This window comes from Protomyctophum parallelum (assembly GCF_964188405.1).
Source record: "Protomyctophum parallelum genome assembly, chromosome: 6".
NCBI classification, from domain to species: Eukaryota; Metazoa; Chordata; class Actinopteri; order Myctophiformes; family Myctophidae; genus Protomyctophum; species Protomyctophum parallelum.
In genome coordinates this window covers 47,475,099-47,493,214 of record NC_139701.1, presented here as the reverse complement: position 1 = coordinate 47,493,214, position 18,116 = coordinate 47,475,099, and the positions used below count along the sequence as shown (strand labels likewise).

Genomic DNA, 18,116 nt, shown 5'->3' with positions numbered 1-18,116 from the left:
CATGCATGTCTCATCTATAGACACAGGATCAAACTAATTATGATCCAGGATCAAACAACTTATTTTTTCCGAAACAGGAGGGGGCCCCTGGCATAGGGCCCTGGGGTGCTCCACTTTAAAGGACAACTTTAGTTTTTTTCAACCAAGGTTCATGTTTTAGGTTGTTATTAGAGAAAGTAAAAGATGAGTGTTATTTTTTTTTCATTTGCTGCTTTCTTTCGTTTTAGGGATTTTAGCTGTATTTGACAGGGGGGCGGGGGCATTCGAGCATGGGGCTAAATATGTATTTTATTACAACATTTTATAGCGATTTATTTTTTAATTATTTACTATAGTCCTAATAAACCCCTGGAAATTTCATCTGGCCACAAAAGATCACGAGTTCTACTGAATGTGTCAAATTGACATATTGAGCCTATATGACACACAGTGTGGCTTCCCCCCAGTAGGCTATACCTTCACATTCTGTAGATCCTGTGATTTTTTTGTGGACAGATGTCATTTCCTGGGGTTTATTAGGACTATAGTAAATTTAAAAAAAAAGAATCGCCATAATATTTTGTAAAATAATACATATTTAGCCCCATGCTCGAATGCCCCCGCCCCCCTATCAAAAACAGCTAAAATCCCTAAAATGAAAGAAAGCAGCAAATGAAAAAAAAATAACACTCATCTTTTAATTTCTCTAATAACAACCTAAAACATGAACCTTGGTTGAAAAAAACTAAAGTTGTCCTTTAAGAGCTTACAGTGAGTCAGTGTGATGATCGCTGACTCAGCTGATAGCATGTGAATGCTGTTGAATATCTCACACACACACACACACACACACACACACACACACACACACACACACACACGCACACATGGATCAAATGATCCTGCCCATCAATCAATTAATTATCAACCGAAACGGCACAGCCTGATGATAAGATACAGTAATGATGACTCGGATTGTAAAAGTTAATAACATTATACTCTATACCATCATAGTACAGATTGGACAAAATTACATTGCTTTTAATCTATTTTTAAATACATTTGTAATTGTATTTTTATTTTAACCATTATCTTATGTGATGCGTTGCATATCGAGTTTCACCTGATCATGGAATATATGCTAGCTAAATTGTGATTGATTGATCGATTGATTGAATTAATTTCTAGCATAGGATGCTGTCAAATGATCTCATCATAACGGTGTTACATAACCCACAATAGTTCTCCCAACACATTATTTATCCAGAAACCGGCCAGCCAAAATAAACGAATTAACAAAACACTGGATCTGCGTGGATCATAATTATAACCACGTGAAGTTTGTGAACTGAACTAAAATGTGATTTATTTATTTTTACACAAACTGATAGTTCTGGTTCTGCTGCATATTGTTCAGGCCGCGCTCCATTACACCCGAAGAAGAACTGAACGCATTGTGGTTTCAGAACATTTAGCGTGTTCAGCAAACCCACATTCAGGCACAACGTGTTCTTTAGCAGGCTGTCTGTTGTTGGCATAACAACTCTGAACGTGTTGTCTTGTGGTGGTGGGTTAGGGTTAGTGTTCTTTAGCAGGCTCAGGCTGTCTGTTGTTGGCATAACGACTCTGAACGTGTTGTCTTGTGGTGGTGGGTTAGGGTTAGGGTTAGTGTTCTTTAGAAGGCTGTCTGTTGTTGGCATAACGACTCTGAACGTGTTGTCTTGTGGTGGTGGGTTAGGGTTAGGGTTAGTGTTCTTTAGCAGGCTGTCTGTTGTTGGCATAACGACTCTGAACGTGTTGTCTTGTGGTGGTGGGTTAGGGTTAGTGTTCTTTAGCAGGCTCAGGCTGTCTGTTGTTGGCATAACGACTCTGAACGTGTTGTCTTGTGGTGGTGGGTTAGGGTTAGGGTTAGTGTTCTTTAGCAGGCTGTCTGTTGTTGGCATAACAACTCTGAACGTGTTGGCTTGTGATGGTGGACAATTTTGTCCAAATTCCATTTCCATTTCCGTTCCAAAGAGCGGACAATGAAACCCAAAGAGCTAGCTATATGACCACAACAGGTCTGTAAGTAACGCTGAGTGTTCAAATGGAACCAAATGGACCCTTAACGGGTCCATTTGGTTCCATTTGTACACTCTCAGAGTTAAGGATGTCCATGCAAGTAAAACATTTGCCCTCCTAATGTAAACTACACTATACTAGTTGGACTCCTAATGGTCCATATGTACTCATAGTCATAGTGTCATAGTAAACCAGTACTTTTTATTTCATTTATTTAACCTTTATTTAACCAGTAAAAACCACATTGAGACTGAAGTCTCTTTTACAAGTGTGAACTGGCCAGGACAATAGGCAACATAAGTGACACAGCTCTGCCAGTAACAAAAAATACACAACAGAAAAACAGGACAGACATACAATGCTCATAAATACAGTACCCACTACTAGTTGGACTATGTTCCATATGTACTCATAGTAGTGTCATAGTAAACCAGTGTCCTATTGTGAATAAAACCTGGACAGACTTTGACATTCAGAACTCATTGGTTCTCATGATCAAAATAATATAACAAAAAATAAAATCTAAACTTTGCTATACGGACGAGACCAAGTCATCAATCTGTCCATGTACAATATGACACATTGACATGTGGAGATGGATCGGCCACTGAGAGGTTGGACCTCTCAGCCGGAAGAATTATGCCCAATAATACTGTGAAGAATGCCAAATGTATTAGCAGACGTATATGACGCAGAAAATAGCCGATCTATAAGTTACAGAGGGGGGGGGGGGGGGGGGGGGGGGATTTGTTGTTGTTGTTGCATGAACCAGTGTCCCTGTTCTGAGTGGAACATTCACCCAGAACAGCAGATCTACAAGCTCACAACGCGTCACAGCGTCGACACGTTGTGAGCTTGTAGTTCGGCTTCTCTTCCCCCCCCCCAGAGCTCGATAACACCCAAAACAATAACACCGCATGACCAAGAATAAATAATAAACCAGGCTTAAGCATGCCTGTTCAAGACCATCAATAAACTGTAGTATGTACGGAATGGCCGTCCTGCAAGCACAAGCCTCTCGCAGCACAGCACAGCACAGCACAGCACAGCACAGCACAGTACAGCACAGTACAGTACAGCACAGCACAGCACAGCACAGTACAGTACAGTACAGTACAGCACATCACAGCACAGTACAGCACAAGTAACTGTAACTTAGACAGCATTTAATGTATACTTATATATCATTGTATGTAGACATAGTACTATAAAGTATATGCATAGTTCCATAGATATTCCACTGTTTCCGCTCTTAGCTTACCGTATGTATGATTCATGAGAACTACTTTGTATGTATGTGATGCATTGCTGATATGCCTTTTGTTCTTGCATAATGTAAGTCGCTCTGGATTAAGAGCGTCTGATAAAAATAATGTCTAAATTGTAAGAAACCACATGAAAGAAAATGTGTCGGGTTTTTTTTGTACTCACCAATGGCAGCATTAGCAGCAGCAGCAACCCCACCACTGCAAGGCAGACCCTAGCCATGTCTGAATGAAATTAAACTCCACACCATGCACTGATACGTAGGGTCTGGAATGACAAGGCTCTGTCTGTCTGTCTGTCTGGTTCTTAAAAGTTGAACTGCAGTGTTTTCTGTTTTGCGAGGGAAGTTACAACACGAAAAAGGAGGTCAAATGCCTTATGTATGTTCCCTGCAGGAGACACACCTACTGTATCTACTCTTTAACATATAGGCGCACACGCACGTGCACGCGCACACACACACACACACACACACACACACACACACACACCTTCTCCTTGGCCCCTCCCACTGTACGACGGAGCCACTTACCCACCTCATACTGTACCTCACTTATACTTTAAAATATACGTTATGTCAACAACAATACATGAATTTCCTGATATTTAAACATTTTGAACACATATTTGGGGTGTGTGTGTGTGTGTGTGTGTGTGTGTGAGAAACACTGTTCATACTGTATATATGCAAAGTGAGCACTGCACCTGAAAATATAGCAGATCTACAAGCTTATAGATAAAGAGTGCGACACCTTCACAAGGAAGGAATAGATCCAGGCTACACACACACACACACACACACACACACACACACACACACACACACACACACACACACACACACACACACACACACACACACACACACACACACACACTCTTACACGTATGTTTTTGACAGACAGGTATGCCTGCTGTGCTGTGGGCGTGGCAGCTCTGCGGTTTGAGGAGGGTGGGGTCCACTTCTCCTTATGCCCTCGGGTGCTAACGCCTCTCTCTCTCTCTCTCTCTCTCTCTCTCTCTCTCTGTGTCTCTCTGTCTCTCTGTCTCTCTGTCTCTCTCTCTCTCTCTCTCTCTCTCTCTCTCTCTCTCTCTCTCTCTCTCTCTCTCTCTCTCTCTCTCTCTCTCTCTCTCTCTCTCTCTCTCTCTCTCTCTCTCTCTCTCTCTCTCTCTCTCTCTGTCGCCGCGTCTGTTTCTTCGCCCGATCAAACAACAGAGATGGTGACATGGATGTAGCTCACCTCTGTAGTGATTGATGTGACAAAGCTATCCATCATTGTTTTTGGCAACGTGCTAAACAACATGGCTGGCATGCTGCAGGCCTGGCATGCTGCAGGCCTGGCATGCTGCAGGCCTGGCATGCTGCAGGCCTGGCATGCTGCAGGCCTGGCATGCTGCAGGCCTGGCATGCTGCAGGCCTGGCATGCTGCAGGCCTGGCATGCTGCAGGCCTGGCATGCTGCAGGCCTGGCATGCTGCAGGCCTGGCATGCTGCAGGCCTGGCATGCTGCAGGCCTGGCATGCTGCAGGCCTGGTATGCTGCAGGCCTGGCATGCTGCAGGGCTGCATGCTGCAGGCCTGGCATGCTGCAGGGCTGCATGCTGCAGGCCTGGCATGCTGCAGGCCTGGCATGCTGCAGGGCTGCATGCTGCAGGGCTGCATGCTGCAGGCCTGGCATGCTGCAGGCCTGGCATGCTGCAGGGCTGCATGCTGCATGCTGCAGGCCTGGCATGCTGCAGGGCTGCATGCTGCAGGCCTGGCATGCTGCAGGGCTGCATGCTGCAGGCCTGGCATGCTGCAGGCCTGGCATGCTGCATGCTGCAGGCCTGGTATGCTGCATGCTGCAGGCCTGACATGCTGCAGGCCTGGCATGCTGCAGGCCTGGCATGCTGCAGGCCTGGCATGCTGCAGGCCTGGCATGCTGCAGGCCTGGCATGCTGCAGGCTGCAGGCCTGGCATGCTGCATGCTGCAGGGCTGCATGCTGCAGGGCTGCATGCTGCAGGGCTGCAGCGCTGCAGAGTGCTCATAGTTCCAGCTTCTGATATAAGAAGACGAGCCGACAAATAAAGCATTGGTGGAAAAAAGTATATGTAAATGTTTTACTTATAACCCATTCTGACCTGAGATCAGATTCTATAAATGTCTTCTACATCCTGACAGTTTTCCATTCTGACCTGAGATCAGATTCTAAAAATCTCTTCTACATCCTGACAGTTTTCCATTCTGACCTGAGATCAGATTCTATAAATGTCTTCTACATCCTGACAGTTTTCCATTCTGACCTGAGATCAGATTCTATAAATGTCTTCTACATCCTGACAGTTTTCCATTCTGACCTGAGATCAGATTAAAAAAAATGTCTTCTACATCCTGACAGTTTTCCATTCTGACCTGAGATCAGATTCTATAAATGTCTTCTACCTCCTGACAGTTTTCCATTCTGACCTGAGATCAGATTCTATAAATGTCTTCTACATCCTGACAGTTTTCCATTCTGACCTGAGATCAGATTATATAAATGTCTTCTACATCCTGACAGTTTTCCATTCTGACCTGAGATCAGATTCTATAAATGTCTTCTACATCCTGACAGTTTTCCATTCTGACCTGAGATCAGATTCTAAAAATGTCTTCTACATCCTGACAGTTTTCAGAAAAAGCTATGTTTCTATGTCAGTCGTTCTTCGATTAAAAAAAAATAGCAGATCTACAAGCTCATAGCGCGCCACTCGGTGGCGCGCTATGAGCTTGTAGATCTGCTATTTTTCAATAGCTAAAGCTAATGCTAACACCAAAAGGGGTTCCCGCCCAGAATGGGTTTAAGTAAAAACATTGATACTGCAATGTAGAGATCGATGCCTTGTTACAAGTGAAAGTCCGGTATTCAAAATGTATTTGGGTGAAAGTGTTAAAATAAAAGTACTTAATGTGCAGAATGTCCCATTTTCAACTGTCTAAAATGTATACAAATATAAAAAAAATAGCAGATCTACATGCGAACATTTTTTGGCCATTTTCAAATGGCGGGCTGAAGTGAAGTGCTTGATGTATGACTTGTAATAATGATGTGAATCATTATTACTATAGACTGAAGTTTTTCAAATACATTGTAGTGGAGTAAAAAGTACAATATTTGCCTCTGAGATGCAGTAGTTTGAAAGTACAAGTATTGAACAATACTGTACTTTCCAGTAAGTATAGGCTACAGTACTAGAGGAAAACATGCATTTACTCAAGTAGTGTACTTGAGTAAATGTATGTTTTCCTGATACTTTTGGGTGACTGCCTGAGGGAACGTCTGGACATGAGCAGCAGGACATGCTGTAACAGACTTGAGATGAAGCACGGTGGAGTTGAACTGGTTTATTGTGTACATACATTATGTATGTACTGTATGTGTATGTATGATACATACACGTACAGTAGAAAGACAGTTGTATTGTGAACATATACAATGAATGAAGATTTATCCCCTTCACCCCGAAACATACATACCAAAGAAAACAAGACAATATGAGAGTCTATACGTAGAGAAAGTAAGGCATTTTGTCCTATGTGCGCGTCTGAACATATACATGGCGGGGCATGTCAAAACAAGAAGCATACCGGCGTTTGATCTCCATATTTTAACTATTTTTTTTGGGTTGTAAATTAACGTCCTCCTTAATCATACTACAGCGTGACACAGACGATGTCAAAAGTAGCAGATCTACAAGCTCGAAATGCGACGCGTGCTTTAAAAAAAAATTGAACGTTAAAGACCACTTCACTACTTTTAAACCTATCTTCATATAATAGGTCCTCACAAATAATCCTGAAAAAAATGGTGCAATGTTTTTCTACTCGGTCTGTGTCTCATATAGGAGGGCTGTGGGCAGTTCAGAAACCGTCTCACATGCAGTGACATCATCGATGGGGAATACAAGCTAATAGAAACTGCAGGCTTTCTAGTCCTGAAAAGTTGCAATGCGAAAATGGAAGCCATCGTTCTCACGATAATGAAAATCTAAACATTTCTGTAAATAAATATTGTTTAAACAAATATCTGCCTAATGATGATGTCACTGGAAGACGGTTTCTAAACTGCCCACAGCCTTCCTATGAGACACAGACTGAGTAGAAAAGAATCATGCCATTTTATCATGATTATTAGTGAAGACCTATTATATGAAGATAGGTTGAAAAGTGGTGAAGTGGTCCTTTAAAGTAAACCGTCCAGTTTTTGGACATGTGAGGTTTTCCAGCTGACAAGACGACATTCTACTGTTTGGGCGATCATTCCCATGCACATGAACCTCATAAAAATTGTGGTGCTGTACTGTACTGTACTGTACTGTACTGTACTGTACTGTACTGTACTGTACTGTACTGTACTGTACTGTACTGTACTGTACTGTACTGTACTGTACTGTACTGTACTGTACTGTACTGTACTGTACTGTACTGTACTGCACAAGCTCTCCTCCATGGCCTCTGTGTGTGTGTGTTATAGGCTGCACAACAGTTAAAATAAGAAAAAGGCCACACACTCGTATTAGCCACGATGCTGTATATTTATTGACAAGAATCCAACGTTTCGATCTACTGTAGGAGGTCTTCTTCAGCGGCCTTTTTCTTATTTTAAAGTGTTTACTGCCTTAGGGCCAAAACCTCACCAACACTGTCTGGTACGCATGCGTGCGGTGCGCCCTTTCCTGTTTTGTCAGGCTGCACAACAGTGACACTTGGTGGTGACAATATGCTACTTCCGTGCTCAGACACACACACACACACACACACACACACACACACACACACACACACACACACACACACACACACACACACACACACACACACACACACACACACACAGCTGTCTGTGAGGGGCGCTTTTATCATCATACTGTACATCAAACATCAGTGGATTTATCATCATACTGTACATCAAACATATCAGTGGTTTTAAACCCTTTCCATATCGAGGCCCATTATTTATTCTGCATTTGAGCCACATGTACGGTTGGACAACCTTTTGATGACATTTAGCCTCTCAGACCAAAAACTAAAGAATAGGCTATATTATGTTGTTGTCATTGGATAAGATTGTGTCCACTATTCCATGCTGTATTGATGTTGGTACTGTTAGGAGAGAAAACAGGCAAACATTGATCAAAATAGCAATTCTTCTACATTCTCAAATGTTGTGTATAGTCTTAGTGCAAATTAACAGTAATGCTGTTTAAAAATAAAATCAACTCTTTAACTCTCAACTCTCAAGAGTTAATGATCTATTTGGGTTATCAACTTTCCATCATTTAGCTGGGGCCCAGCTGGAACCCCCTCACGGACCACTGGTGGTCCCCGGACCACTGGTTGAGAACCACTGTCGTATACATCATCATCATCACGTTCCGGACAGTCACTTTTGGCGTCCTCACTTTTCTGTCCTGCACTTTTTATCCTCCCATTACCCGTGCTCAGCCAATCAAATCATCGCGATGGGGTATACATACACACACACAAACACACACAAAGCTGGGCATTGACATTATGCACACCGTAGCCATCTTGTCAGCAAGGTGCTAACAAGGTGCAGCTTCCCATTCATCCACACAGAACAACGTCAAAATCACCAACATTGCAGCTGTAGGGAAAGCTTGCATTATCCTCTTTCAATCTGTAAAGTTTTTGTTTCATACAAATCCACCGTAGACATGTTATGAGCTACTTAATGAGCTACTTGTTATGAGCTACGTACTTCCTGTCAATCATTTTGTGCAGGTTTTTTGGGGTTGTTTTTGTGAGTTTGGGAGCGCTCGTTGACTATCACTCATCAGCCCTGTGTAGTACGTAACGTACCACCTGTTTTGAATGTGCACATAATGCAGGAGGCAGCAGGAGGTTGCTTTACTGAAAGTAAAAACGAGTGCTTCCAAACTACAATAGCCTACTTAGAAAAATCACCTGCAAATAATTTCTTGACTGGAAGTATAGTGTAACGAGTGTACAGTGGATTTTTATGAAACAAACACTTTGCAGATAGAGGAAAATTCAAGCTTTTCACACAGCTGCAATGTTGGTGAGTTTGACGTTTTTTTACCCAGGCTTTCATTTTCGTCGGCGCACAAAAGACGTTGTTTAATACAATAAGATTGTATTGACTTTTCTGATTGGATGAATGGGCTGTCTATGGGAAGTTATTCTGCTTGGATGAATGGGCTGTCTATGGGAAGTTATTCTGCTTGGATGAATGGGCTGTCTATGGGAAGCTGCACCTTGTTAGCACCTTGCTGATTGGATGAATGGGCTGTCTATTGGAAGCTGCACCTTGTTAGCACCTTGCTGATTGGTAAGGTCAATAAGGAGGGGAAAGAATGCAATGTCTTGTATTTAACACCCATCACACCAAGCAAAACATTGAAACATAATTAGCAGTTTAAAGAAATACTTTGCAAATAACTTAAATGACATTTAATGCATTCAATTAAATTGGCAATTAGCAATTAATCCACCTCTGAATGATGTGCCTAATAAATAATAATAATGGGGTACATTGGCCATGAAGCAGCCTACATTTGAACAAACCTGGACCCAACTATTATGAAAAGTGGTTTAATAGATTTATAAATAATGATGAATTAATTCTTGACAAGGGCTGGCATTTGTGTTGGTGTTTTAAAATTATTTTATATTATAGTTACTATTGTAAAATGGTAAATGGTGCATTTATATAGCGCCTTTATCCAAGGCGCTTTACAGAGATTGTGCATTACATTCACCCATTCACACCCACACATTCATACACCGATGGCAGCGGAAACCATGCAAGGCACCAACCAGCACATCAGGAGCAATTAGGGGTTCAGTGTCTTGCTCAAGGACACTTCGACAGTAACTCTGGGGGAGCCCGGGTTCGAACTGGCAACCTTACGGTTACCATCCAGGCACTCTACCCCTGAGCCACCGCCGCCCCTCTGGGGCAAGTAGTACATTCGAAAGTCATTCTAGAGCTTAATCTATTAAGTGCAAGAGCATGTTGATATAAGACTGCAGGAGCTATTTGTTATTGTTGCTGTTGGGCAGAAAGCTGTATGCATCTATACAGGGTTAGGGGTTACAGAGAGCAAAATGAAGTGGAGAGTTTTCAGTGGGTCCATAAAGCTATGCTTTTTATTACCGTGGTTCCCAAACATTTTAATGTCGGGGACCCAAATTGGCAGTAATTAGCCCTCTTTAGGGCTCTAGCAGAGATTCTCAACCCGTTTAATTTCACCCCAGTTTTACATTACATAAGTCTATAGTTTCTATACCGACCGCCATTTGATGGCATTTCTATCTCTGGGACCCCCAGTGTGTAAAGTCAATGTTAATGTAACTCTGAGGGTGTACAAATGGAACCAATGGAACCAATGGAATTTGGTTCCATTGGTTCCATTTCACACTCTGTGTGTTACATACCCCATCAAGGGTCCATTTTGGTTCCAAAATATCATTTAGCTGGGGACTCCTGGAACTCCCTCAAGGACCCCTGGGGGGTCCCCCGGTCCCCACTTTGGGAAACCACTGCTCTATTAATTGTAAGCAAGTTGGCGACCTCTCCTGTGAACGCATCACCATCTCTCTGACGTGTGTCCAGGCTGTCTGTCATATCGTGGTTTGGTTCAGAGCCATAATATGGACAAAGCGTTCCCCGGGTCTAACATGAACGTAAAATGAAGCTTGTCAGTCCTTGAATTGTAAGTCGCCATCTTTCTAGATCCGTTTGGGCCCAGCTGGCCCATTGGCTGGCCCAGACAACGAGGCGGGACTTCCCCCCCCCTTCTTCTTCGTTGGTTTTTATTTTGACTCGAGTGGGTGGGGAATCCCGATCATAGACTGTAACGGTAGCCACGCCCCTTAGAACATGCACGACTTTATGGTCATTTTTTTTTATAAATGGGACCATCATTTTCCAAAAAGAATATTATGACATTAGAAATGAGACTTTAAACTAGTGACTGGAAGCAGAACGTATTCATGACCATGTTCATTAAGGTAATACAGTCTAGGTGAAGTTGGGCCCAAATACATGGACTTCTATGGGGCTATGGGTTTTTTTGGGTCCAATGACAGCGCCACAACAGGCCATTATATGAACTTTCAGGAAATCCCGATTTCCTTAGTGGCTTCACAAAATATCTGTCTGACTGCCCCCCTGTTCAGAGCGTAGAGTAGGAGAGTATAGCAACACACTTTGATCTCGCCGCAAAGCGGGGTGCCTATATAGGCTATAGTTCCAAACATTGCTCCTGTGGCTGGAACTATCCCATTGAGATGGAATGAGCACTTCCGCATTCCATTGTTATTCAACGGGAGTCAACGCTATAGTGTCGCAAAACGCTCTTACTGGATTACTCTGGTTTGGTTGAGGCTTCCCTGACTCTGCTGTCTCTCCACCAACACCATCCTGCTACTCCCACCACTACCGCTGCTGCACCTTCTGGCGGTCACCACTGACCCCGACACCGACCCAAACCCGCTCGGCGGGGACCCGACGATGGGGGTCAGACTGAGCGAACCCCAATACCCCGAGGAGGAGGCGCCCCCCACCACCACCACCCCCCCGGCAGCGTTGGGACTGCTGGGTGCCGGTACCGCTGCGGCGGCGTAGCTGGAAGACATGCTGGCTCCCGTCTGGGTGGGAGGACTCTGCAGGATCAGGCGCGAGCCGCCGCCGTCCACGTAGCCTAGAGGCTCCAGGAGGGACGGCGGCGATGCCTGCTCGTACCCGACGCCCACCTGTGTCAGGGGGATCCCCCCACCACCACCACCCCCCGCTGCCACCACCACCATGCCCTGAAGAGGAGGAGCGACGCTTTGGACCCCTCCCATGAGCAACATGTTCTGTCCCCCCCCGTCCATGGCGCTCTGTCCCGCGCCGCCGCTACACAACAGCACCGAGCCCTGCAGCCCTCCCAGTCCGACGTCCAGCCGGTCCGACCCGGTGGGACTCGTGCCGGAGGCCACGTTGACGTACTGCTGCTGCTCCGCTGGTCCCCCGTTGACCACGAACATCACGCTGCCGTTGGCGGTGGTGGGGGTCTGAGCCTCGGCGAACAGCACCGTGTTGTTCTGCATATGCATGGTCTGCGGCTGCAGTGTCTGCATCTGCAGCGCCTGTGGCTGCACGATGTAGTGCATCGGCTGCTGGACGGCGTAGTTTGGCTGTTGAACGGCGTAGAAGATCTGTGGTGGCTGCTGCTGCAGTACGAAGGTCTGGCCACCGGAGGGCAGGCTAGCGGCGGGAACCGGGCTCAGGGGGCTAACGGGAGGTGATCGGACGTTGGATTGGGCGATCGTGCTGCTGCTGCTGTTGTTGTAGACGGACGAGGATTGGTTGAAGCCCGTGTGGCTGGCGGATGATTGGGTGAAGCCCGTGTGGCTGGCGGATGATTGGTTGAAACCCGTGTGGCTGGCGGATGATTGGGTGAAGCCTGTGTGGCTGGCGGATGATTGGGTGACGCCAATATCCACGCTGCCAACGGAACTGTGGCGCGTGGTTGCGACGGCAGCTCTGGACTCGTAGTAAACGGGCCTGACCGCGGGCAGCTCCTCCGGGTCAAACATGGCGCCGCCGTGCGTGCTCGGGGAGACGACGACGCAGGGCTCGCTGTCGGGCAGAGGTTCCGGCGGCGGGGGGGAGCACACCTCCGCCAGGGTCTTGAACTTTGACCCCAGGTGGTCCAGGAAGCGCAGGTCGCTGTCGGGCTCCAGCAGGCTGCAGCACCCCACGGAGCCAGCGGGGGAGCCCTGGCCCTCGAAGGCGTACGCCACCAGGGTCTCCTCTTCCTCTGCGGTGATGCAACCGGCCTTCTGCAACGCAGAGGGAACAACACGTAGAATCACATTAACACAATCTGTATAAAGCATTACACTTGTTTACAACAGGGTCCACCATGTTCAATTCATCAAAACATTTAGAGACGTACAAATAGACACTTCCATGTAGTCAAAGAACAGAACAGGAATTCATCATAAAGGAAGCAAAAAGGGAAAAGATACATATACAGTGAGGGGAAAGGGGGGGGGGGCGGTGGGGGGGGGGGGGGGGGGGTGCCTTTGTAAACACTTGCACGGGAGGGAGAAAATGGCTAGAGGATGTCACTGCTCTCACCTGGGTGTAGTAATGGTGGATGAAGTCATCAGGGAGGGCGATGCCTTCGTAGCGTAGGTTAGCCTCGTGCTCCATCGTGGCCATGGCGTACATCTCAGCCTGGTTGCCGTACATTTCCGTCCGAGTGCCGTACATCTCAGCCTGGTTGCCGTAGATCTCAGCCTGGTTGCCGTACATCTCAGCCTGGTTGCCGTACATTTGAGCGTGATCGGTCTCCATGTAGTCGTAGCGTCCTCCTCCTAGGGTGCCCATGGTGTTGTAGAAGGCTGCTCATGGTAGCCGTAGCCGCCATGTTGCTTCCCCACGCCGCAGCGACTGCCTGGGTTTTAAGGACGGGAGAACTAAGGAGGGGAACTTCCTGTAGGATAAAGAGAAATTTAAAGAGGAATTAATGACTGAAAACTATTCAAATGCAGTGCAGTGCACCTTTCATTTAAGTGAAAATGATCTCTATTGATGTGGAGCCTGTGGCACAACCTCACACTAAGTTTAAACTTAGCCTATAGCTTAAAATCGCTTTTAAAGGAGAATTCCATGCTAGAAGGCTTTCTTACCTTTATTTGTAGTTACGTCCCCAACAAAGAGGTCCAGGTGTTATTTTCTGCAAAAGTGCATTATTGGCTATTTCCCCTAATATAAGCCCTCACTGGGGGTTGGGTTTTTGTGCTAATTCGCTTATTTCCATCGAAATAAGTAGTAAAGTGTGCCGCTCAGGATACTATTTACATTATGAAGAGAGGATATATAAAAAATATATTGATTTTTGTGCGAATTAGCATAACGCCCCATAGCCCAATTCAATTCAATACAATTCAATGCAATTAATTGAGGGCTTATGGTAGGGGAAATAGCCAATTAATGCGCTTTTGCACAAAATAACACCTGGACCTCTTTGGTGGGGACGTAACAACTACGTAATAAAGCCTTCTAGCATGGAATTCTCCTTTAAATCAAGCCATTTAAGCTATAACTACTAGACACAAGTTTGAACACAGTGTGAGGTGGTGAAACTAGACTAGTGCATTTTTTTGGTATACAGTAGGCCTACATGGCTCTAGACTCGAGTTTAAAAGCGACGCCAGCAGCCCCTAGAGGCCATGTTGCTCCTTACACCAAACTGGAAATGTTGGCCAAACTGTCCTATAGCACTAGAGCAGGGTTCACCAATTAATTTTCCTTAAGGGCCATATTTTGACTAGGGTACCAGGCTGGGGGCCGAGTCGGCACGCGCAAGGTTGAGGTCTTGCCCTGAAAAAGTATTTTCAGGGCAAGACCCCATTTGAAAAGGACCCCCAGTTTGACATGCAGAGGCCACTGACCCCCATTTAATACCATTTATATCTAGTACCCCCCACAAATTATTGGAAATTCTTCCAGGGGCCACAAGGGGGCGCTCTGCGGCCCGCGGGCCGCTAATTGGGGAACCCTGCACTACCCAACCACTGGTGGTACTATTTAGACCTGAGGCCGATTCTAACAAAACAAAAAGAAGGCTTCTAAATCCTGACAGTTTTCTGAAAGTCCTATGTTTCTGTGTCGGTGGTGCACTGCTCAACCTTTTTCATGTCAAGGACCCCCAGAATGATCTGTATTTGGCCGCCGACCCCATCTGTATTCCTACCCCCCCCCCCCCCCCCCCCCCCCCCCCCCCCCCCCCCCCCCCCCCCCCCAATCTGAAAATATGTTTTTTCCCCGGGACCCCCCCAGAAGCGAAGATATGAGTTTTAAACGTTCGCCCTGAAAGAATATATTCAGAAGAATATATATTCAAAGATTTATGCCACATAATAAAAAATAGCAGATGTACAAGACCTACAAGACCTACAAGAAGTACATCTGCTATTTTTCAATAGCTAAAGTATAACATAATGCTTTAAAACACGAACAGGGGTTCCCCCCAGAATGGGTTAACTGAGCCCCCTAGACAGCAGCATAACATTTCACAAAACTATAGTGGATCACAGGTTAGTTATGATAAAGGACTTTGATAAAGTGAGTAACTTAGAAAGGTGTACTTCCCCTTTTCATTTTATAAACAAGTATTGTCATGTCACACCATATTTATGACGATTCAGGATATAAGTACAACCAAATGCTGAATAAACTGATTCCAATAAAATATCTAAAGATTGAGAGTGAGTAGAACAAAAGTCAATCATTTTTATTCCTGTTATTTTAAAGTAAAAAAAGAAACACTTGGTGGTGTCACGTCACTGACCCATTTACATGTCGATTTCATCTCTGACATTTATTTCAGACATGCTCTAGTATGTGAAGAGTCTGTGATGTATATTGGAACCACAATTCACATTAAATATAGCCTAGTAATGTTAAACTAGACAGACTAAATTGTTTCACCTCTAAACTAAAGTGGATCTTTGTTCTCTCATGAGTGAGGGAACAAACATGTCTGGACAGACTGGGGTTCCTGTATGTTAAATAGATGACAGCTGCAGGAGAAATTAACATGGACCCTAAAGATTTGACCTATTGTTCTTCCTGGTGACCACTTTAGACTTCAGTGGGGGTGGGGAACCTGAGACCACCTTTTCTCTTTGTTGTCTTTGATGTGTCTGTATAAAAGCCTACTGAAAATGTCTTTAAGTGTGTTAGGCCCAGAAGCTGGCTGGCTGGGTGCATGTATGGGGCTCCAGCCTCTGCATGCTGTCTTTGTTTTACTCTACAATAAAATGGACTTGGAAACTTTCATTCTGCCGTCACCGTCGTCCGTTCTCTCTCTTTAAGTTGCTGAGAAAATATACGTCATCTGCCTGTGATATTATTAACTAATTCACTTCAGACATGCTCTAGTATGTGAAGAGTCTGCCTGTGATATTAACTCATTTATTTCAGACATGCTCTAGTATGTGAAGAGTCTGCCTGTGATATTATTAACTCATTTACTTTAGACATGCTCTAGTATGTGAAGAGTCTGCCTGTGATATTATTAACTCATTTTGGATAATGTAGTGGCAAAGGGGATAGAACCAGTTGGTCTGAGAGACAATAAGCTGTTATGGTCTATGTAGTGGAAAAGGGCATAGCAATTGGTCTGATAGATGTCAAGTTTTGGAATGAATCCCAAAAAGCACTGCTTTAACTGCAAAGAGTCAAGGTTTATTGACTTATCTTGATTAGGAACACATGAATCAATGCAAGAGTGAATGAATCAACGCGCTTCACCGACAACACATAACATACTGACATCCGGGGCCTTTTCTTCAGTGGTGTTACTAGTATTCTAACATGCCAATTAAGCGCCCCCTTATGGATGAAAGGTTAAACTGTCAAAATGGATAAACATTACAATAGACAATAAGCTGTTATGGTCTATGTAGTGGAGAAAGGGATAGAACCAGTTTGTCTGATAGACAATAATCTGTTATGTTATGTCATGTTATGTTATGTTATGTTAGGTTTCAATCAACTCCCTCTCTGGGGCCTATTTCACGAAACTTGGATTAGAGATTAAGCCGGGCTTTAACACATATCCTGGCTTAATATATCCTGGATCAGTGCTTAACCGGTTTCATGAAAGCTGGTTGATCTTGCCAGATTAACTTAACCAGTTAACCTGGATATGTTGAGGCTTGATTCGGTTTCATGAAAGTGATGCTACATAAGTTACCATGGAAACTAATGCTTTGGACTTAGCTTGCTCCGGACCAGGCTAACAGCCTGGTTTAACCTAATCCTGATGTCTTTACTGTTCATTAAGCAGTCAAACTGTTTACAAACCAATGATGTTTTCCAGATTTATTCAATTATTATGGGTTTATGTTGCCTTATTTGTATCGGTCTGCATTAAAGGACTAATTTAAGCACTATATAAAATCAAATAACCAAAATATATCGGCTGCACAACATCATGACAGCTTGTGAGCTTGTAGATCAGCTGCTTTTGGTGAATGTTCCCCATGAATAGGTTTGCTGTCGTGCAAGTGCACGGTTAAGAAGAATTCTTATATTATATTATATTATTATATTTTTTGTTTGTAAAAGTGAAAACCACTAAATATTACCATTACTCATTGTTTTACAACATATTACCATTGTAACGTTTCACCCACTACTAGTCCTACATACTTACACCTAGAAACCCCATTCAAACATATTTAGGTTCATCCTACAGTGGGCATGTGTGCCTGAAAAGGAATCTTTGAAATGTTTCATCGTTTTAGAAATATAGTGCTTTCAAATTTGAGACATTTATAGGCAGATAGTGGCACTTAAAAAAATCACTTTCACCTAGAAACTCCATTCACACTTTGTAAAATTCAGCTTACTGTGGAGACACATGCTGGAACTTTTTACTTTGAAATGTTTTGTAGTTTCTGAGTTATTTAACTTAAACGCCCAATGCATTCTCAATGGCAATAGCACAAACTTTGGCATGCTACATGAACCCATGACCCGGACCTGTCTGGACAACAACCCCCTTCCCCAAAGGTAGCTCCCTCAGAGGAGGGAGTTATGGCCAAATATCACAATGCGACAATATCATTATGCTTACAATATTAAGAATTCTGTTTTAAGTTAATAGTAGTGGTAAAATGTAAACTATATTTTTGGGGTAGTTAATCATTCAGTCTATCCACTATTGAGAGTATGTTCTCTCTTTAATTACAGCAGCAGTATTTATTTTAGAAGCTTAAGTCCTTGTATCAGTAAGTCT

General features: G+C 44.3%; 2 protein-coding genes across 2 annotated transcripts in view; both read right to left on the bottom strand.

Moving 5' to 3' along the window:
* The window catches only part of LOC310860040 (uncharacterized protein), a gene marked incomplete at its 3' end in the record, with an annotated part of 48,423 nt that extends 44,872 nt beyond the window's left edge, over nucleotides 1-3,551 (bottom strand). Inside the window, exon 1 of the mRNA XM_083766801.1 lies at nucleotides 3,472-3,551. Within this exon, the coding sequence (XP_083622927.1) occupies nucleotides 3,472-3,528 (57 nt within the window). The 5' untranslated portion in view covers nucleotides 3,529-3,551. The remainder of the gene's footprint in view (nucleotides 1-3,471) is intronic.
* An 8,119-nt stretch (nucleotides 3,552-11,670) lies between these two features.
* Nucleotides 11,671-18,116, bottom strand: part of LOC310860039 (desmoglein-2.1-like) — a gene marked incomplete at its 3' end in the record, with an annotated part of 33,812 nt that continues 27,366 nt past the window's right edge. Inside the window, 3 exon segments of the mRNA XM_083766800.1 lie at nucleotides 11,671-13,140; nucleotides 13,442-13,708; nucleotides 13,710-13,799. Of these exon segments, the coding sequence (XP_083622926.1) occupies nucleotides 11,671-13,140; nucleotides 13,442-13,708; nucleotides 13,710-13,799 (1,827 nt within the window).